A 23,330-nucleotide genomic window follows, 5' to 3' on the forward strand; every position below is an offset into this window, starting at 1 on the left:
CATCATTTGCAAATCAGGTTATGAGTCACCTAGCCACCTTTTTTATCAACTGTCAATACGCCGATAGATTTTGGATGGAGATATTATCCTCTTTTGGCTGGCATAATACTATCCCCAATGACATTATCGGTCTCCTCTCATATGCTCTCGATGGTCATTCATTCATTAAAGAGAAAAGAATCAGGTGGATGCACTTGATTTGTGCCTTTTTATGGATTACATGAAAGGAGAGGAACCATCGCATATTCAACGACAAGGGAAGCTCTTTTGATAGTTTTTTTGAAATCATTGTATATCATGCTATGACTTGGTGCAAACGCACATCTTTCTACAAATCATACTATCTATCTTCACTATTAACCAATTGGAGGAATCTTTTGTAACTCCATTTGGTTTGGCTTTGGCCTTTTTTTGTAAATTTCATATATCAATGAAATTTGTTTCTTAACCAAAAAAATTCTTCTTCTGAATCACTTGAGTCAAAATCCCAACATTGTTTTTGGAAGTAAAATTGATTTTCTGGCCTATAACAACTGCTGTTTTTTTTTTCTTGGGCATCTTCTTTGATCGGCAATAATTCATTCTTGAAAAATCTTTGGTTTCTTCCTTCTTTCTTGGAATTTCAAGGTTCCCCCTAATTAGATGTGGGTTGTTCGGTAACGAACAGAACTCACGAAGCTTCCTCTTGTGATCGGCGTCACCAAGAGTTTTCCGGACTTCCACTGACGGCAGTTAATGTTCGCCCAGACAAATGTTCTGATACCAAATTGATGTAGCCTAAGTAGCCTCAAGGATTAATTCTCCAAGAATCAAGATTGTAAATCTTTTAATAGAATGAATAATGTGTTTGATACAAGAGGGAAAGATTCCTATTTATAGAGTTTTACTACAAGTGGGGGTAAAAAGAGAATTAACGTAGAAGATTACCTAATTACCCAATTAACCCCTATTCTTCTTACATCACTTTTTGATTGGGTGATGTGGGAGGCATTTATTATAAGAATTTTATTGGATTAATTTAGAGCTGGATTTATGAAATCAGAAAGTAGGGGTGGTGGACATTGTCTATAAAAGAGCAAAAGAAGAAGGAAATTATGCAAGTGAGCCAAGAGTGTTCTTTTACCGCTAAAGAAGAAGAGAAGGCCAAGAGTACCGAAATTTTTATTCTTCAGCATTTTAGTGTAGCAGTGAGCATAAGCAAAGAAAATACAGTGCGTATTTTTCTTGTTGGGTTGAGGGTTTCTCTTATTGCTTATTTTAAATTACCGAGTTGTGGTACTTGGATTCAAATAGTTCGTGTTGGGCTATTTGAGGGGAGCTATTTGAGGAAAGATTTGTAGCGTGAGTTTGAGTGTTCTTTGAAGTCTCCATCATAGTAGAACCCGTAGTTGCAGATGACTGGACGTAGTCCCGAGTTCGGGACGAACCAATATATTTTTCAGTGTCATTCTCTTTTTCCTTTCTCTTAATTATTTTGGTAATTTTATGATTGTTACTCCTATTGGCTCTAACCTGTGGAAGTGGGAGTTTGAGATATAATTTAGTTTATTCTGCATTTATTTATATCTTGCATAAATTCCCAACACATCATTCCTCAAATTCAGTGTTATCTGATCTGGTGCTCAATAAAATAATGAAAATTTTTCAAAGCTACTATGCCAATTAATTTTGAAGTCTAAATTAATAAAACATTTGGTTCAATATAATGATCTTTAGAAATATGCTTCAACCAATGAGATATTTCTTAAAAAGGAAACAAAACTTTTCATTGAGATAATAAAAAGAGACTTGCTCAAAATATAGTGAAACAAACAAATACCTCATAGCAGTTGCAGGATTCTTTTAGCTTCCTCTGAACTAGATAAAACTGGCCAAGGTTATGAAGTGCAGATGCAACTCTGAACAATAAAAGTCCAAATCACATCAACTGTGTTTTTTTTTTCTTGAAAAGGAAACATAATTTTTTCACTGAAATGATGAAAAGACACTCATGCTCAAAATATAAAGATGTAAAAAGAAAACGACAAACTATTCTAAAACAAAACGTACGGTCTATGCAATGAAAACTAAAGAAATCCAAATAAACAACAATCTTCAAAAGAGTAGAATGCACTATGGATGGGAAGAGAACACCATAAAGTAACTCCTTGGTTAGACCGATATGAGACAGTCAGGCTCAATGCTTCCTCTTGGTGCACTCTTTCAAAGGCATTTGCAGACTTTTCTATTCAAGATCTAAATCTAAATTGGAAGGCTTTCATTTTTCCAGCACACTAGTTTCAGCTTTGTTTTGCTTTCTCTTGTTTTGGAGTTCATTTAGTAATAGTTTTGTTTTGTAGGAAACAAACAAATATATATCAACAAAACAAGAGAGCACAGCCTAAGGGCAAGGGGATGAGAGGGTGTAATAGTTTTTACTCCTATTTCCATTTTGCTCCATTGTATTAGGGGCGTATTTTTATTGTGTTGGATTGGATATTCAATCCATAGTCTGTGTTGTTTTGTTGTTCTATTGTTCCAGGTATGATGAGAGTGCTAAGGGGGTGTCGACCTAGTTGAGATGTCCGGGTGCACTCGTTGATCCTTTGGCATATTGCTCTTGTATCTCTCTTTGTAATTTGAGCATTAGTCTCATTTCATTATTTCGATGAAGAGACTCATTTCCTTTTCAAAAAAAAAAAATCGTAAGTGATCATAACAACTGAGATTAAGGCTTCTAAGTTGGCCAACCAAACTGAAATACGTTGATCAGGACCAATTATATGCAAAGTCATTTTATATACACATAACACACATCAATGAAATATACACACACATAAGAAACTAATTTCATCAAGACAAATTATATACAAAAGCAGAGCTGACTTAAAACCTTGGACCAAAATTTATTTTGACCTCATAGTAGGCACAATAACTGAAGCAATGTGAATAAAAAAAAAACACAATATTATGAAAGCAGTTGTTTCTATTATTGTAGGCTCTTTTTTTTTTATGAGAATAAACAGCTTTCATTGAGAAAAAAATGAAAGAATACGAGGGCATACAAAAAAAACCAAGCCCCAAAAAGAGGGGACACCCTTACAGAAAGGAGTCCCAACTATGCGAAATCATGCATATAGAATATTTACAAAAAGTCTTCGAAATCGAAGCCTAAAGGGAAACATGAAAATGAACAAGAGACGAAAAATCCCTAAAATCCCTTTCCACACCCCTAAACACTCTACTATTACACTCCCCTCATAACACCCAAATAATAGCGCACACACTAGCACTCCAAAGAAAACAACCGTTCTCCCCATAAAAGGCAAATTGAGGAGGAACTCTACAATCGAAGCACTGACGTCTCTATGACAAACATTCAACATACCGAACGTCTGAAGAAAAGAATCCCAAATGTCGCTCGCATAACCGCACCACCAAAGAATATGATCCAGGTCTTCCTCCGCCTTCCAACAGAGGATACAGTAGAAAGGCCCAACAAGCGAGGGTAATTTCCTAGCAAGCCTATCCAACGTATTGGCACGACCGTGAAGAACCTGCCAAGAAAAAAACCTCATCTTCTTAAGGATCTCAACCCTCCAAAGCACCGAAAAAACCGAATCACCCGAAGGGGGCGAGCTAACCAAACTCTGAAAGAAAGACTTACAAGCGAAGCCCTCCAAAGGACTAGGGCTCCAAATTCTCACATCTCTTCTACCCAAACAAAATGGGTGGTTCTCGATTAAAGAAAGAAGAGCAACCATGTCCGTCATTTCCCTATCAGAAAGAGAGCGACAAAATGCAAAAGAAAAGGAACAAGACCTCCCCAACCATACTAAAAAATGGGCTATGAAATGGTTTTTGAGGGAAGACAATCGATACAATTGAGGGAATGAAACACAGAGAGGTCTCTCTCCCACTGAAAGGTCTTCCCAAAAGTAGATGTCTCTCCCATCCCCCACCACGCATTGGACCAAAGGAGAGAAAGAGGGAAGTCCTTTCAAAATCCCTTTCCAAACATTCCGGTTAGAACCTTTAACCCCTTTGGACGGCCAATCAAAAGGATGAGGCTATGTTTACTCAAAATGATCCTACGCCACAAAGAGTTAGGTTCAGAGGTGAAGTGCCATAACCATTTGGCTAAAAGAGTTTTGTTACAAATCCTTAAATTCTCAATTTCCAATCCCCCCTTGGCAACCGACCTCTCAATGATCTCCCACCTTACCAAGTGGGAACCTCTACCATTCCTTTCATCAACCCCTTCCCACAGAATGTCCCGCATTAATCTCTCTAAACCCTTACACACCTCACACGGGGCTCTGAAGAGGGAAAAGTAATGAACACGAATACACTCAAAACAGACTTTATCAGGGTGAGCCTTCCTGCTATAGAGAAAAAGCCTTTCTTCCAAGAGGCTAATCTCTTCCGAACTTTATCCACCACAGGGTCCCAAAAAGTGACTAACTTCGGATTATTACCCAAAGGAAGACCAAGATAAGAAGAAGGGAGATACCCAACGTCACACCCAATCCACTCAGCCCACCTTTTGAGCTTATCCTTATCACAATTGATTCCCATAACACTACAATTTCCCCTAGACTCTTTTTTTTGTATGTCCTTGTATTCTTTCATTCTTTCTCAAAAAAAAAAAAAAAAAAATCCTCTTCTAAATTCAAAGGACTTTTATTATTAACCAATGGTCCTAAATAGAAAACAAACACCTCCCTAAGTGGTAGGACCAGAGAAACTCAAGAAACGTTCTTCAATTTCGAGGAGAACGAAGGTTTGTTTTTTGGGTCCTAATCCTTCAGAGGGGGCTTTCTTGTGATTCTTGCTTTCTCTGTTTGTTCAGTCCCCTCATGCAACTCCCATATTTTTTTCCTCGCGTTGAAAGATTAGAATTTTCAAGTAGGTTAAGTTTTGTGTGGCAAGTCCTACATGGCATGATTAATACTATGGATCATACCTCGAGGGGGTCTTCCTTCCTAACAGGTCCACAGTCCTACATTCTTTGGAGGAGGGCTTCAATTGATCTTCATCACATTCTTGAGAGTTGCTAGTTTGCCTCTTCCATCTAGAATTGCTTCTTTTAGATATGTCATGTTTTTTTAGGTATGCTCCACAGCAATGAAGGCCATTATTTGTGGTTTGCAAGAGTTTGTGCTATCTTGTTGTGCCTTTGGTTTGAGAGAAACAATTATTCTCCTTTCGTTGGAAGGCACCACATGTTTATCCAAGGAGTTCCCTATATGATCGACATCAATTCTGCCAACCAAGCCCGATCAAACTCTGTAATTCTCTATCAAACAAACCTTTGCAAACAAGCCCCCACCCAGCGTTGTTCTAGCCCTACCAATCAGTTATAAAGGCATCCTTTTTAGAGAAATAGTGAACAAATCGCAGAAGTCCTACAGAAGATTGGAGTCCCCTACCCACTTGTCTTTCCAGAATCTAATTCTGACATCAATATTCTTGGCTATATCAAACCACGGCCTACCAGAAGCTCTACCTCTTGACTGGGAAAAAGACCATTCATTAGGCTCAAAGCCTCTAAACACTGGCAACAACTTTTTTCCACAAAGCATCATCAAACCTCCAAAACCATTTTAGAATAAGGGAGTTGTTTCTCTTTCTCTACTAAAAAGAGCCTACACCAAAACCTCCATACTAAATAGGGTGAGAAGTCCACTCCTAAGACAAAACGGGAGTTAAACCCACAAATAAAAAAAAGGGAGAAATTCATATCGGAATAAGGCACATTATTCGACAAGAAATTGAGGAGAGTTGCAACCAAATAATCATGAGGGAAGAAACATTGCTCAAGGAATAAGAACAAGAAGAATGAGAGAACGTTTGAGAAGCCAATAAAAAGAAAAGAAAAAAAAAGTTAGAGAGGGTTAAGGAAGAAAGATTTCGCACATATATGGAAAAGAGTGCACAAAATTGACAGAGAAAAAATTGGAAGATGGGGTGGCCACTAGAAAACACAAACAGTAAAGAGATTGCTACAATTAAGAAGAGACCAACGTCAGAAGTCAAAAACACTTGCAAGAGAGATCTAGGAAGATGCTCAAGGTGACAAAGGTTGGATTTTTAGAGAAAGAGCGCTGACACCTACTATGTCCATGGCTAAAGATGACGACCATATGAAGACATTGTCGACCCAAATTTTGTGGAGGGGCACTGGTGGGCACAAAGTTCGTTTATCATCAAGGAAAAAGGAGAGGAAAGAGGGCGGTGAAGATCTAAAGAAGGCAAAAGCTTCAAGGGAGGCACACTATCAGAAAGAACATCAGGAAAAAAGAAAAAAGAAAAGAAAAATGGGAGAAAAAGAAACTGACAATAGCCTTAGTCACCGTGGTTGTCAACATGACGAAATTTTAGAAGAGAGTGGAACCATGCGCTTTTTTGCCAAGGGCTTGATAAATTGCCTTCAAATGGGCAAGATCCAAATAAGTTTGTTGAGGCTCATTTCTTTTCTAAGGCAGGAAATAAGACTGCATATTTTATAAGTTGGGTTTGGGTTGATGGTGTTCCTTATTAAGGAAGAAAATGAGACTGTGCATGTTGTACCATATGGATCTTAGGTTAGGTTGTCCTCTGTTTTAAACCCAAAATCTAAACTGAGAACAAAGCAATACCCTACCCACATTTTCCCTACTCTTCATCTTCGCGATAGACCCCTGCACATTGGCTAATTCACACCAATCGTGCTACCATCAGCCATTGTCGAATGTCGCTTGCCTATGTCACTACTGTCGTCACAACTATCATTGCCAGTCCACCTCTCATACCTTTGTCAATTCTTGCAACTTTTACCCAACTTGCACTTCCTATGCTATTGTTGTTGATCGTCGTCTACAATTGTCTATTGTTGACTTCGCACATCTCACCAAAACACTATCCAACTAAGTCTATATAACAAAATGTTCCAAGGCAAGTGTCTGATGAAAAATGAAGAGAAAAGAGAAATGGGGCACACAGAGATCTACGTTGAAAACTCTAGTACGAGGAGAAAAAAACACGATATAGAATTTTTTTTTTATTATAATTTGATACACAGGATACAAGGAGACTGCATATATAAATAGAAAAGTAGAAAACCCAAGAGCACTGTAAAAGGACAAAAATACCCCCTAGGTTACAAACCCTACTTTCAACACTCCCCCTCAAGTTGGGGCGTAGATATCAACAAGGCTCAACTTGCTAATACAAGAATCAAAGTTCTGTCTGGGAAGCCCTTTGTGAGAACATCTACTATTTGTTGACTGAAAGAAATGTAGGGGATGCAAATGTTGCCACTGTCAAGTCTCTCTTTGATGAAATATCTATCAATCTCCACGTGTTTTCTTCTATCATGTTGCACTAGATTATTTGCAAAGCTTATCGCAGCTTTATTATCACAATAGAATTTCATCGGAAGATTACTATCTTGATCGAGATCAGTTAGGACCTTTTTCAGCCAAATTTCTTCACATATCCCAGGACTCATGGCCCTGTATTCTGCCTCGGCAGTGCTTCTGGCAACAACTCCTTGCTTCTTACTCCTCCACGTAACGAGATTACCGCACACGAAGGTACAGTATCCAGATGTCGACTTTCTGTCTACCACAGAACCTGCCCAGTCAGCGTCTGTGTATGCCTCAATGCACCGTTTGTCAGATTTCCTGAACATCAACCCCTTACCAGGAAAGGTTTTCGAATATCTCAGGATGCGCTCCACCGATTTCATGTGTTCTTCGTACGGAACTTGCATAAACTGACTGACTGCACTGACTGCATAAGATATATCTGGTCTGGTATGAGAAAGGTAGATCAGTTTTCCAACAAGCTGCTGATATCTTTCCTTGTTGACCGGAACACTGCTATTCAAGTTACTGAGTTTAGCATTAACTTCCACAGGGGTATCAACTATATACAACCTGTCATACCTGTTTCCTTAAGTAAGTCGAGATGTATTTTCGTTGAGAAATAGCAATCCCTTCTTTTGAACGAGCCACTTCTATTCCGAGAAAGTACCTTAATTTACCGAGATCCTTGATCTCAAATTCCTCAGCCATTTTCATCTTCAGTCTGTCAATTTCTGAAGCGTCATCATCTGATATGACAATGTCATCTACATACACAATAAGGACAGTAATTTTCCGTGATACTGACTTCTTCGTAAAGAGGGTGTGATCGGAATGTCCCTAACTATACCCTTGCGATTTTACGAAGGTAATGAATTTGCCAAACCAGACTCTCGGAGACTGTTTCAACCCATACAAGGACTTCCTCAATTTATAAACTCGATGATTAAATTATTTTTCGAACCCCGGGGGAGGACTCATGTAGACTTCTTCTAATTCTCCATTAAGAAAGGCATTCTTCACATCAAATTGGTGGAGAGGCCAGTCTTTGTTAACTGCAACTGAAAGGACACGAACAGTATTCAACTTTGCCACCGGGGAGAAAGTCTCGGAATAATCTATTCCGAAGGTCTGAGTAAAGCCTCTGGCAACTAATCTCACCTTGTACCTATCAATTGTTCCATCGGCCTTTTATTTAACGGTAAACACACATTTGCACCCAACTGCCTTGTGCCCCCTTGGAAGAGTAACCCGGTCCCAAGTGTTATTTTTCTCAAGCGCCCCCATTTCCTCCATAACTATCGTCTTCCACTCAGGGATCTCCATTGCTGCATGTATACTACTCGATATCGTAACTGTGTCCAGGCTCGTAGTAAGGGCCTTGAATTCGGAAGACGGGTTATTGTAAGATAGGTAACTTTGCAGTGGATACTTTGTGTAGAATCTTGTACCTTTTCTCAAAGCAATGGGAAGATCAAGAGAGGCATCATAACTTTTCTTCCCATCTGATTCCCCACCACATTCAGCCTTTTGCTCATGAGTCTCACCTTCTGAGTGGTCTCTTTCACCTTCAAGAGTACCATCCGCTGGAACAAGTTTTTTAAAACTGTCATCACTTGTACCTACATCCTCGTTGCATAAGGTGTCCTTGATACAATTGTCACCATCTTCTCTATCTTTACTCACATCATAGACATCAGTATCAACATAAATGTTACTATCATCAAGGGTAGGAATACCGGTATCTAGAACTGATGATGGGTCTGACTCCGAGACTGGAACCGGAGAGGTAACAGACGGCACTATTTCCTTTCTAAGATTCTTCCTATAGTACGTTATCCACAGGACTTGTTCAGTAGGAAGGATAGTCCCGTTGACACTTAGGACAGGTTCAAGAGGGACAAATTCAAGAAGAACACTCCCATCTCCAGGTTCAGGTAACACTAGCGATCTTGGACTCCAATTAGTCCATACAAAGAATAAGCACTCCCACATTAGATGGAAGCGTACTTGATTTTCATCAATCCGCTCCATACAGACCCTACTTGAGGATGCACCATTGGTGTGGAATAAGAAGCCTTCGTCACCTAGTCTGCTGAGGGGGTGTATAGAAAGAAGAAGCATGGCATGAGGACAGACAAATTTCCGATAGCGAATTACTTGACTCGATGGATGGATGGAGGGAGGGGGCCCCCCAACTCAAGCACGTACTCTCCCCTTGAGGATGACCAATGGGAAAGAAGGGTTGATCTTTAAGGAAGGTAACATCCATTGAGACAAAATATTTTCGTGAAGGATCGTAATATTTGTATCCACGCTGATGAAGAGAGTACCCCACAAAGACGCATTTCTGCACACGGGATAAACTTGGTGCGATTAGAATCATGGGTATGGACAAACCCAACACACCCAAACACCCGAAGTGGTACATCAGGAATAAGGCGATTATTGGGGTAGAACTCCTTGAAACATTTCAGGGGGGTTTGAAACTTTAAGACATGGGAAGGCATACAGTTTATCAAATGAGCTGCTGTTAAAATAGCATCTCCCCATAAGTACGAAGGAAAGGAAGTTGACAACATAAGGGAGCGAGCAACCTCGACAAGGTGACGGTTTTTTCATTCAGCTACCCCATTTTGTTGAGGAGTATACGCACACGAACTCTGATGAATAATCCCCTTCGCGACTAAGCATTCCCGAAAAGAATTATTGAAAAACTCCCAACCGTTATCACTCCAAAGGATAGCAATTTTTGTGTCGAACTAGGTTTCTACAATAGTATAAAACTGTTGAAAGACCGATGAGACCTCAGACTTATCGGTGAGAAGGAAGACTCATGTTAACCTAGTGTGGTTGTCAATGAAGGTCAGCGTTTGCCAGTAGAAGTAGTGACTGGTGAAGGACCCCAAACATCGCTATGGAAAAGTGTGAACGGTTTGGAAGACTTATAAGGTTGAGAGCTCAGCGAGACACAAGGTTGTTTAGCCCGAATACACACATCATAAGTCAAGGCAGAAATATTAACATTGTAAATAAATGGGAAAATAAATATTTCATATAATGAAAACTAGGATGTCCGAAACGATAATGCCATAACATGTAATCTCTTTCAGAAGTAGAAAAACATGATGAAAGCAAACAAGTCCTATCACATATCCTAGAACAAGTATCTTCAGTAAGGAAATAGAGCCCCCTGTCATGCCGGGCAGTGCCAATCATCATCCCCGAACTCAGATCCTGAAAAACAACAGCATCAGGTGAGAAATTGACCTGACATTTCAAATCTCTTGTAATCTTACTAACAGATAATAGATTATAGGAAATTTTGAGAACATGCAGCACATCTCGTAGAGTTAATCCCTCAAAAGGAAAAAGATGGTTTTTCCCACCACAGGAGCGAAAGATCCATCAGCGATTCTGATTCTCTCATTTCCAACACTCGGACAATAAGAATAAACTAGTCAAAGGAGCTAGTTAAGTGGTCTATAGTCCCTGAATCTAGAATCCTCAGCTTGCTACCATTTATACTAACAAGGCCTAAGGATTGAATCATACCTAACTGGGCAATTGCGCTGACACCTACAGCACTAGAGCTATTATAGCTAGTCTCCTGATTTTGAGGTTGAGAACCTCCATTTGCTGATTCACTTGCCAGTGCTCGTCCAAAACCTGACTGATGTCGTTTACCATTGGGTAGACGACTATGCAAATTCCAACACTGGTCTTTGGTGTGCCAGGGCTTCTTGCAGTGTTCACACACCGGGGGAGGCTTGCTGTTCTGTTTCTCATTGACAGGACCTGACGTCTTAAAAGCAGCAGAATCAGTTGACGAAATCGGCATATCATTCATAGCACTAGACCTATCCTCCTCGAGGCGAATTTCAGAGCAAACTTCCATCAGGGATGGTATCGGACGATGTCCCAGTATTCGGCTCCGTATTGTATCGAACTTCAAGTTCAGCCCAGTGAGGAAATCATAGACACGGTCAATTTCCTCAAATTTGAAATTTTGGACTCCCCCACAAGGATAGTCCCAGACCATCTCGCGACATAGGTCTATCTCTTGCCAGAAACAAGACAATTTGTTGAAGTAAGCTGGAACATCCATTGTTCCCTGCTTGCACTTGTGAACTTGCTTGCGTAAAGTATAGAACCGGGAAGCATTCTGTCATTTGGAATACAGCTTCTGAACAACATTCCAAATATCTCACGCAGTGGCAACATATAATAAAGGTTTTCCAATCTAAGGTCTGTCTGTCGCACCGTGAGGGTTCGCCTAGTTGCTGCGTGAATCAATCTGGTGGCTGATCCAATCAACCGCCTGTCCTCCAGGTTGGGCTGCTCCAATCGGCTGATGAAGATATGGTAGGACCGTCTTCTGTAAGCCTTGCACCTCTATTGAGTAATGCCTGAGTCGCAGCATCAAGGTCTGTCCATTCTATAGCGGTTTGTACGACAGTGGCTATATCAGTGGTTGTGGTGCCAAATGGCACTTGTGATTCTCCTGTTTGATTTTCCTCAATGGTGGCCAGGGTTTCATCGCCATGCTGTGATACCACGATGAAAGAGGAAGAGAAGAGAAATAGCGCACACACAGATCTACGTGATCCTAGTACATGGAGAAAAAACTACGATATAGAATTTTCTTATTATAATTTGATACACTGGATACAAGGAGATTGCACATATAAATAGAATAGTAGGAAACCCTAGAGTACTGTAAAAGGACAAAAATACCCCCTAGGTTACAAACCCTACTTTCAACCGTTTCTAAGAAATAAAAATGACTTCGGGCGGTTGGGTGATGATTGTTATGAATTGAATGGGTTAGAAAGGTGAAGGTGTGGGACAATTGCGCAAATCACTGTTAAACTATGAGGTTGGTTACAATCACACCCTTAAAATTTTCATTTGATCAATTAACCCCTTTTGTTAAATTAATTTTTATTTGTGCATAGGTCGGGAAAATTTGTCATATTAAGGTAAAAAAAAAAAAAAAAACCATGGGAGAAGAAGATTTGCATTGGAAGAATAGATTTACACTCGAGCATCATTTTGTTGAAGCTATTGTGGCAATCTCTTCTCAAATCTGAACTTCAATTTCAGTTTCAATTTTCAATATCACAATTTCACAATGCCTTCTTTCAACCTCATTCTTTCAAACTCCATTGTGTTCCTTCTCCATCTACGACCTCCCCATGCTTTCTTGCCATTACACATCGACGTTCTTCTAACCTCTCTACCCAGTTGCTTCTCCGACCCTATTTTCTATCTCAAACGCTCTCTCTCTCTGCCACTCTCTCTCACTTTCCCACTCCTTGACAACTGCCTCACTATTGACCACAAGAGCACTATTTACCTCATTTGTAATGATCCTGGCATCGATTTCATCGAGGATAAGGTCAAACATTTAAATACTCTCTCTCTCTACCAATCTCAGTTTGGTTCATCAAGGCTAAGGCCAAACACTCAAAGGCTAAGGCATCAATTTCTCTCTTAAATGCTCTCTATGTCGGCGTCAATTCGTTGATTTCTTCGCCCTATTCTTTCTCCTCTTGATGTTCTGATTTGTTTCAGGGCATTCTTTGCCTTCGATCAAACTTTGAGTTATTTAGGCCATAATAAGCCTTTGGCAACGGTGTAAGTCACCAAGCTCCCTAATGGCATCTTCATTGGATGCACCATTAACCACGTCGTCGCCAACGGCACTTCGTTCTGTCATTTTTTCGTCTCATCCTCCAAGCTTTTTTTCAATATGACAAGTTTCCCCTCTTTTACCTATGTGTGAGCTATACACAAATAAAAATTAATTTAACAAAAGTGGTTGATTGCAACAATAACAAACCATAAGGGGTTAATTGATCGAATTGAAAGTTTAAGGATGAGATTATAACCAACCCCATAGTCAAGGGTGGTTTGTGCAATTTTCCCTTTTTGGCTGGAGTGGGCATTTCAAGAAAGGGAAGTTCCTTTACATACCATAGGAAATAAGAGAAGAAAAACACGCCCCTTTCATGCAATAAAACAAATCTTTTGCAAGATATTTATGTGTTATCCCCTATGCACAAATAATCCATATTAGCAAAGTAAAGCCAATATAGAGGATACTTCTAGCTCTTGTAAAGAAAAAATAATAGGTTTGCTACAAAAAAAATTGCAGGATTCAAGAACCTTATATCTTCAATGCCATAGGATTCCTCCAATATGTCAATGGCTTCCAAATACATGGGCTCCGCTTTGTCAAATGTTTTCATGACTCTATACAGTTCTGCCTAAAAAGAGAATAGCAAAACATATTTATCACTTTAATTGTGCTTCCACAATCTAAATTAAATGCGCAATATTTCACAACAGTTCTTGATCGTAGGTTCTAAGCAAAGTAAAGATTTTAGTAAAGGAGTTTTAATATTAGATCCATTTCTGAATTTTAACCACCTAGGTTCCACTTCAATTTGTTTAGATGATAGGATCGCAAAATGCATATATGGCAGACACTTATTGATAATTGAACCCAACGAATTTTGATAGTATTTGTAACTACACGAAGACCTCCTTTTGGAGTTTGTATCCTTTGAACATTTTTGTGTCTTGTCTTTGGTTAGTGAAAAGTCATCATCTTGTGAAAAGAAACTATATGAAGACTTCAATGCAAGTAAAAATATCTAAACTCTGGGATTGATAACAACTAAGAACCACGACAATATAAGTCATCAAAATACTGGTTCTTCTACTACTAATAATACTGTATCGGACGTCTTGGTTCAAAAAAAATGTTATTCCATTAGGCTTATTAAGTACCAGCAGGAAAGTTCTATTCTACAATTTGAAAAAGGTAAAATAATCAAAAGATTAAAAAAAACCAGAAGCTAGAGTACCAGATTGTTGAAGGCAGATGCAACATGAGGATCTCTCTCCCCAAAACCTTCTTTAGCTTCTTGAATCGCAGTAATAAAATATTTTTCCGCTTCTTCAAGTCTTCCCTAATTAAAGAAAAAGTTAAAATCCTTCTTTGGGCAAATCATTAAAGAATTAACTGCTAGTGAAGGTAAAAAGAAATACTGCTTGCCTGCAGAAATAAGTCCCGAGCAGTATCAGTAAAAACCCTCCACTTTGAAGTATGTAAATTCGATATCACAGAACCATCCTCCACTTTGCGTAGTCCAATAGTGTCACTATCCTCAATACCATTTTCAGAACTTGGCTTAAATGATGCGTCTTTAGCTAAGACAGGATTTGAGTTTATTCCAAGAATAATAGCTGCACCACAGAGGTCAATCGATGTCATTACAACAAATTATCAATCTTCAGGCATCATCAATTCTTTCTTTCCCCCTTCTTTGAAGATTGCGGACAAATTTATTAAGAAATACAAAAAACTACATGAAATAGATGATGAAAGAATCCAAAACAAGAACCTCGAAAAGGTTTTACAAATACATAAATCCACCCCACCAACAAAAATTCAGTAATCCACACGGCTATTTATAATGAAAAATAAAAAGAATATTTGGGAATCTCAATGAAATTGCGGGAAAAATAGGTGTTAGTTGAACAATACTCTGTTAACTCTGAAATGGGGTTGCCTCTCCCCCCAGTTCCTTCATGCACACCTTCAGTCCACCACATTCACCCTCCCCTAACTCTCTCCTGTTTCTCTCTTCTCTCTCATTCGCTGTCTTCAATAGCAGTCTTTGCACATCAAACAGTTATAATTATGGATGTGCACTCTCAGAGTCTCACTTATCCGTTTCATACTGGAAACTAATTATTCAAAGGTTTTTCAAAGGAGAAGTTTGGAGATATGGTGTACTACCAAAAGACTAATTTCGAATGAAAATAATTCTCTCCTTCTAAATGAGGGAGGAAGTCTTTATTTATAGGGAAAAGTGATTACAAGATGCTAACAAAATAACAACTAACTAACTCCTTGGTATTAGTTTTAGAAAAAAGGCCCCTTGGTACACCATATTCCACCTCTCTAAAAACAGACTCGTCCTCGAGGATGAAAATTAGGATGCCAACTGGACGTCTTCAGGAGCAAAATAAGGCTTGAGATCAGCAACATTGAATATTGGATTAATATGTAGGTCACAAGACAACTCAATGCAATAACTTCATTTGGCCATCGGTCTACGAATGAAAAGTAGCATTAAATGCAGTTTTCCACTCATCCCTCAGCCTTATTCAAGTCTAGTGGTATTCACTCTGCAATTCCTCTTTTGAAAAAATCAAGGCTCCTCCAAGTTGATCAAGTAAATCAACTATTCTAGGGATTGGAAGCTATACTTCACTATAATCCGGTTGATAGCTCTACTATCAACGTACATCCTCCAACTTCCATCTTTTTTTGGTGTAAGTAGGGCTGGCACTACACACGGGCTCAAACTCGGTTGAATATGCCCTTCTTTTAGTAACTCCTTGATATGTTGATGAAGGATTTCATACTTTTAGGACTCATCCTATAATGAGGCAAATGTGGCAGTGTAGCTCTCGAGATTAGATCAATGTGATGTTGGATGTCTCGCAAGGGAGGTAGTCTCTCAGGTTCCTCTCTAAGTTAGGGGAATTCATCAAACTAAGGGTGTTCAAATGATCCAACAACCCAAAAACCTGGACTACCCAACCCAAAATGTAAGGGTTGGGTTGGGCTAGTTTTGTTCTTCGGTTGGGTTGGGTTAAACTTTTTCTATTTTTGTTGAGTTGAGTTGGGTCGCGGGTTGGTTAAAAAAGAATTGGGTTGACCTAACCCAACCCGACTTTATACATATATATATACACACATATATTTCTCTTTGTTTAAAGCTTGATTAGTTTGTTAATTTTTAATATTTTTCTTTTAAAATTGTTATGATATTCTTTGTTTAAAGTTTGTAATAAATATCATAGATATTTGGTATTTAACATTTGAATTTTATGAGATTTTAGTTATTAGTTATGTGTTGTAGATAAATTTATATATTTTTAATTAAAAAGAAAAAAATTATAACCCAACAACCCAACCCGAATTTTAAGGGTTGGATTGGATTGAGTTGGAGAATTTATTTAGGTGTTTTGCGTTGCAAACCCATTGGTCCAAAAAACATCCTCACTCAACCCAACCCAACCCATGTACACACCTACATCAAATAACCTTCGCACCTCCAGAGGAACTCCAACTTCTTGAGTTTCTTTGGACTTTTCAGCAACAAGTCCTAAAATATCAGCCTCCCTTTTCTTTCATTAATGTTTTGCCACTAATTGTAATAAACAAGTGGCTTTTGTCTTCTTTTTTCACTTTTACTCCCACATCATTCTTCTTGTTCAATAGGAGTAATACCGCTTTCTTGCCCACCCAATTGAACTCGTAAGTATTCTCTCTCCCCTTGTGCAAGGTTCGAGTATCATATTGTCATGGTCTTCCCAAGAGGATGTGACATACATCCATTTCTAACATGTCACATACTATTTGATTTTTATAGCCACTACCGACCAAAAGAGGGATGGTTCAAATTTCACTTACTTGTGCCTCACCACCTTTCTTCACGCAACCTATCTTGTAAAGGCTTGGATGAGCTTCCACCTTGAGATTCAAGGTTATCACTAGCTTTTAGGAGATAAAATTCTCGCTACTTCTATTGTCTATAATGACATTGCACACTTTGCCATTAATCGTGCACCGTGTCTTGAAAAGACAATGTCTTTGGGGTTTAGAATCTCCTTCAAGAGCGATTAACATACTCTGGAGAATACAAGATACTCTATCACCATCATCCGGTTCAATAAACTCAGCCTCCTCTTCATTTTCTTCACTATTTTCAGTCAACATTTCTTCTTCTTCTTCCATATAAGCCACTGTTTTTCGTTGAGGACACGCATTGGATAGATGGCCAGCATGGCCATATCGAAGACACTTGCCCAATGAGGGCCTATTGTAAGGATTCTAAGTTCTTTTCTTGAAGGTTGTGTCTGTTTTCTTCTCCTCGACTCCTCCTTGATTTTCTTTCTCCTTTCCTTTAACCGAAGATGGTGGATTTGGCTGGTCGGATGTCTTATTTGCAGCATTCATTTCCCTACTTGTGGATGCTTCCCAAGCAGCTTTTCTTGATGAATTCTTGGAGCGAATTTCATTCATCTCCTCCACGGTTTCAGCAAGAGAAATGGCCTCGAATAATAAGTAAAAATGTTGTAGTTTTACCTATTCTTTGATGTTCATGCATAGGCCTCCAACAAATCTTGCAATCAAATGTTGCTCATTCTCCATCAAGTTCGTCCTTGCTCCGCGGTGGAACTCTTCAATATAATCAGCCACCAACCATGCTCCTTGCCTACAATTTCATATTGGTTATACATTGTTTGCTCGTAGTTGGGAGAAGGAAATCGTTCTTTCATCAATCTTTTCATCTTTTCCCATGAGTGAATCGGTCACTTTCCATTCCTTCTTCTATTGATTTCAAGTTGATCCCATCAAGTTGAGGCACCAACTTTTAGCTTCAAGGCTACTAAATGCACCTTCTTGTGATCGGGAGTATTCATATAGGTAAAGAAATTCTCCATATTCTTGATCCAATCAAGGACTGATTCAATATCATGCTTCCCATTGAAAGTTGGCAAGTCTATCTTCATTTTGTAATCATGTGAGTCACCTCTATCTCCATACCTCTCTTCTCGTCGCCTTCTTGGAGCATAGAACTCCTCTTCTTGATAATATTCACTTGATGAATCCCAATCTTGGTCTTCTTGAAGCCTATCTTGAACAATTGGTTGTTGTCTTCTTTTTTTTTTTTTTTTTTTTTTGAAGTGGAAACTAAGACTTTTCATTGATATAGTGAAAAGATATTACAAGATAAAATAAAAATATAGAGAATCAGGAGGTGCATCCAGGCATCTCAACTGGGTTGACACCTCTTTAGCACCCACATCATATCCTGATATCACAACCAAATAACAAAATGTCTAGTGTCCGAGAGTACAAACAACAAGAAACTGTCGAAACAACCCAGAAAGCCTCACAAAATACAACGAACAAAAGCCTAACAGCATCTAAATCTGTACATCTTATGAAAGCTAAATACAATTCAAAAATTAACAATCTTGCATAAAAAAGGAGCTCCAATTTAGACTTTATATCTTGCACTAAGTATTCTTCAAAATATTTGGAGAGTGAACACCACGGGGAGCCATTCAACTTTGTTGCCTCATATCAGTCCTGCCAATGCACTACTTTATCGTGGAAAATTTGTTGATTTCTTTCGAACCATAGATCCGTTAATAGTGCTTTGACAGCATTGTTCTATAGCACCTTGGAACCCAACTTCAGTGAAGGACCCAGCAGAAACTATCAAAAGAAAACTCGTTGATTTCTTCTTGGATTTTCTTGGAGCTGTCTTTGAAATCTTGAAGCTCTTTCTTGATGAATTTCTTGCTGATTTTAGACAAACCTTGGTCATCTCGCTCCACGCCTTCCTCTCCTTGCCCAATGTTGATTGTAAACCGGGACGTCTTCATTATTTTGAAGGGGTGCTGCTAGTAGATCCATTCTCTTGTAAGTGCTTCCATCATTTCTAGGATGTTACTCAATGTTTCATGAATTCCCTCCAAAGAGTCTACAACGAGCCGCAAGCGTACAATTGTAGTTCTTGGAGAGAGGATGGGTGTGTCTTCCGCCTCTTGTTCTTGCTCACGCCTTTCACCCATGTTTGGGTTGGTAGCTCGTCGGATGGTCATCAGTCCAAGGATTTCTTGTGCTCTGATACCAATATTTTGTGTACTAGCAAAAGACTAATTTTGAATGAAAATGATTCTCTCCTTCTAAATGAGGGAGGAGGTCTTTATTTATAGGAAAAAGTGATTACAAGATGGTAACAAAGTAACAACTACTAACTAACTAACTCTTTGGTTAGTTTTACAAGAAGGCCCCTTGGTACACCAAGATATCAGATATCAAAATCCTTATTTCTTAGAATAGTAATTAAAGATATCTGATTTTAACCTTTTTCAAAGTTGCTTCCATGGTGGCTTTGCACAACTTTAAAAAACCTCATGACACCCCGAGGAGCATGTGAGACCTCAACTATACACACATATGGGAGAAAAGGCAAAAGAGGGAATTCACAGGAGAGAAACGGTTAGTGGGACGACAAAAGTTGTTATGCAAGACCAGTGGAGTCAGTTGAGGGTTTATGTAGAGGTTTTGGCGGATTGGTTGGGTGTGGGTGGTCATTCTGGAGTAAGTTGCAGTTTTAGGAGAGGATTCCCAGCTCTCTCAAATGTGTTGGTGTTCTTGTGATTTTACATTTTCTTTCGTTATTATCCAGATATTGTGATTTTGTTGTTGCTATCTTGAACTCAAGTAATTTTCGCTAGGACCCATGTGGACAAGTTAGAAGAAAGGAGCAAGTGATAAACAACTCTCCAAGAAGAAAGAAAGAAAAATAAATAAATAAATAAAATAATAAAGTGGGCTATTTTTAAATATAGGAAAATGAACTAAAATATTTGTGAATAATAACAAAATATCGCAGTCCCAGACACAGATAGTAGTCTATCATTGTCTATCGCGGTCTATCACAGATATACTGCGATATTTTATTATTAGTTGTAAATATTTTTAGTAGTTTTGTTATTTAAAATAATTTTCCTAATAAAAATAATAAACAAAAAGTAAAGTAAAGCCTGGCAACAACCCGCTGTAAGATTGAAAAGGAGGCGTCACAAGTTCATAAAAATTTCTTTTTGTTGTGCTTGGAGTTGTTTTACAAAATGGGTCAAAGATTATTTTAGCCTATATCCGTACTGTAAACATAACATGAGATTTAAGTGAGTCTCCCTTGTTTAAAGAAAGGGAATAATAGAATTGCAAAGGCAGATTCCATAAAACAGGAAAAAGAATGGTTTTAGTTTAAATTTGATTATCACGCTAAATCAAATCCTAAAATGAAACACCTCGAGTAACAAGAGTCAAGATGGAAACACCTAAATATAACGGTGAAAAGAGCAAACCTGCAGCAGGTCCAAACAAAAGAACCCATGGAAAACCATTGAGATAACGATCATGAAAGCCATTGCTGTTATTACACGAAGAAGATTTCACGTTGCCTGCAAGGAAGGAAAAACAAAGTTATTAACAAACATAAACAGCAATTCGGAGCAATTGTGAATCAATTAAACAATCCTTCAAGGCTTCAACCATTTGTCCACGCTTGTAAGAATTGGAAAACCTAGTTTAATGAGAACTCTGTGGTCCGAGATTAACAACATATCTCGATGTTACTAACTCCTATAGAGCAAAACATGATTCGTATCATGAAATAGCTGACTAATGGCAATTCATTTACTTGAACATCATACGAATTAGCTCTGAGTAAAAACCCACTTCGAACATTGTGTAATTCATGTTATTGCAGGTTTAATACTGCTGTATCACGAAGTACATATATGGTTACGTAGAAGATGAAAAACTTAAATTACGTACAGCGGGAGGGCAAGATCGATACGTTGGGAGACGTGGGAGATTCGAAAGTGCGATGGAATACTGTAGAGCGAAAGATTAGTCTGTTTAACCATTTTGAAGCTGCTTGTCTTGTGTACATCCCTGCTTGCTTCGGGCGGTATCTTGAGTGATAATGGGAGGTAGGTGGAGGCAAACGAAAGGGGTTTTAAGGGGGGTTTAGCTGTACGGTACTCTTTCTACCTTTCGCTCAATGAAAAAATGGGTCAGATTCTACATTGGATTCAGTGGTAGTTTGAAAGGAGCTCATACCCCGAGATTGATAATATACATGGTAGTTGAGTTATACTTCAAATAATTTTTTTTTTACGCATTATGGTTTGTTTTGTAGGAGATGAAATTAAAGTACTAAAAAGAGAAAAAAAAAATAGAATATTGAAGCAGACATAAGCTCACGAGGATGGTCTTTTCTATGAAAATGAAGGCCTAAGTTACAATTATAGGTCGAAGTTCATTTTGATAACTTAAATTCTCGTGACTAAATCATTAGGATGAGTTTAATATAAAGATTTTAACCTTTGATCATGAACAATTACATGTTAATAACTATTGAACTAAACAAGCATCAAATGGTCTCTCTCTAAACCTATGTACTATTAAACTATGATTTAACTATAATTTTATCATAATTTTATCGGCTTCATTTTGCCTACCTAAACGTAGCTCATTTTGTTAAGGCATATACCACGACCAAATGTTTAAAAGATCAGTTCCTTCACCCTTAATATGTTGTTGAGCTAAAATAATAGTTAAAGTATAATTTCTATTTTGCATTTAATGATACTTCAAATATTTTTTTTATCTACATTGTTATTTAATCTTGAGCGGTTGACTTATATTGTGATTCTTATTATTTATATTAACATTCTACCATTTCATTTCATTTTTCAAATAGAAATTTTAATATAGCTAAATTAGTAATCAATCGATGACTTATAATTAAACTTGATTAAGAAGAAAAATGATACGAGTTTCTATAATTTGGCCAAGTTTGGCATTCTTTGTAGAACTATTCCATGCACTCCTCTATGAAGGACCCCCACAATTTAAAACTTTAGTTTCTGTCACATGCAAATCATTGTCAATGGCAAAGCTAAAAATCTGGAAGTAAAATAAATAAAAAATTACAACTTGTTGTACTTTTGTTTTTAAGAAAACAAGACCTTTTCATTGATATAATGAAATGAGTCTAATGCTCAAGGTACAAGAAACAAAACAATAACGAAAACAAGAGGACGAACAAATGTGAATACAAAGACATTACAAGGCCAATACTTGGATATAATAGAAAAATCAATTCTTCCAAACTAAAAGGCAAAACTCTACAACATTACTTTAAACAAGACTTTCCCATCCAGTAGAGGACAAGACTTGATTCTCAAAAGATATAAAGCTTCGAATGTGGTTAAACTCTACAATATTATTTTAAACAAGACTTTCCCATCCAGTAGAGGACAAGGCTTGATTCTCAAAAGATATAAAGCTTTGAATGTGGTTGAGGCTTGAAAGTGAATTCGCAACATGCCTGGTTTAAATCTTGAACAAAAAAAACCTTACTAGAATTTGAGACCGCAAAGCATAAACTTGATCATAGTGACAATCCAATGATTTTTCATAAAAAAGCATAACCCAAACAAGATTAACGTAGTAATTTGATCGGGAGTAATTGGCACAAACACAACAGACAAAACGTGAAGAGCTCTGACTTTAGAGAACATAACTCTACATCCCAAAGGACAAAAACCATTAAGAAGTGGAGCAATATAGAGTAGCCGAGAATAAGTCAATGAAGGCTCCTTACACCAAAACATCAAACCAAAAGGAAAGCACCTCCCATTTTCAACGAATAAGCAGTATAAGAAATAAACTTCAACCAGATTTTGTAGCACTTTTCAACAAAGAGCAACTAGTTCTTGCCTGAATCTCCACCTCCATTTATATTAGAAAAGAAAAACCAAACCTCTATTCTTCAAAAATCCCTAAATAATAGCATCATGAAAAAGCACTTTGCACACCAAACCCCACGCACTCCATGAAATAATCTCATAAAAACTCAATTTGAGAAAATTACGCCGATAGTTGCGTTAGAGAAGGGGAAGGGATTTCTAGTAAATGAAATCCACACGCCACAGGAGACGTGAATTTTGAGGGAATTTGAGGAGATAAATAAGTTTCACTCAAAGGTGTTGTGCTAATGCCCTTCTGACGCTGAAATAATACATTAAAAGCATTAAAAACTTCTTGTACTAATACAACTCCAACACAAGTACACACCTCAAAAAGTCGAAAACGACACATTTAACTGCCATCTCATGCATAGTTCAAGTAGTTAAAGACAAAGTACTAGTCAAGAATCTCCCTTCAATTGTTGGGTTGTACTAAAAACAATAATAATAACTTATTAAGAGACATGGGGATAACTAAAACAAGTACTCTCCATATAACTCTTAAGTACCAAAAGAAGGCAATGCAAACTCATACCATTGATGGGCCACTCTCAAGAATCCCAAAACATC

At 38.1% G+C, this 23,330-nt stretch overlaps 1 protein-coding gene across 2 annotated transcripts in view; it reads right to left on the reverse strand.

Moving 5' to 3' along the window:
• The window catches only part of LOC120088362 (Tetratricopeptide repeat (TPR)-like superfamily protein), a 46,998-nt gene extending 25,981 nt beyond the window's left edge, over nucleotides 1-21,017 (reverse strand). For both annotated transcript variants that reach the window (XM_039045600.2, XM_039045593.2), the window contains exons 1-6: nucleotides 20,779-21,017; nucleotides 20,307-20,402; nucleotides 14,395-14,585; nucleotides 14,204-14,308; nucleotides 13,500-13,600; nucleotides 1,820-1,898 (exon numbers count right to left, since the gene is read on the reverse strand). In XM_039045600.2, coding sequence (XP_038901528.1) covers nucleotides 1,820-1,898; nucleotides 13,500-13,600; nucleotides 14,204-14,308; nucleotides 14,395-14,585; nucleotides 20,307-20,402; nucleotides 20,779-20,896 — 690 coding nt within the window. In that variant the 5' untranslated portion in view covers nucleotides 20,897-21,017. The remainder of the gene's footprint in view (nucleotides 1-1,819; nucleotides 1,899-13,499; nucleotides 13,601-14,203; nucleotides 14,309-14,394; nucleotides 14,586-20,306; nucleotides 20,403-20,778) is intronic.
• Between the last annotated feature and the right edge of the window lie 2,313 nt (nucleotides 21,018-23,330).

This window comes from Benincasa hispida, chromosome 1 (assembly GCF_027475165.1).
Source record: "Benincasa hispida cultivar pf3 chromosome 1, pf3_genome.v1.1, whole genome shotgun sequence".
NCBI lineage: Eukaryota > Viridiplantae > Streptophyta > Magnoliopsida > Cucurbitales > Cucurbitaceae > Benincasa > Benincasa hispida.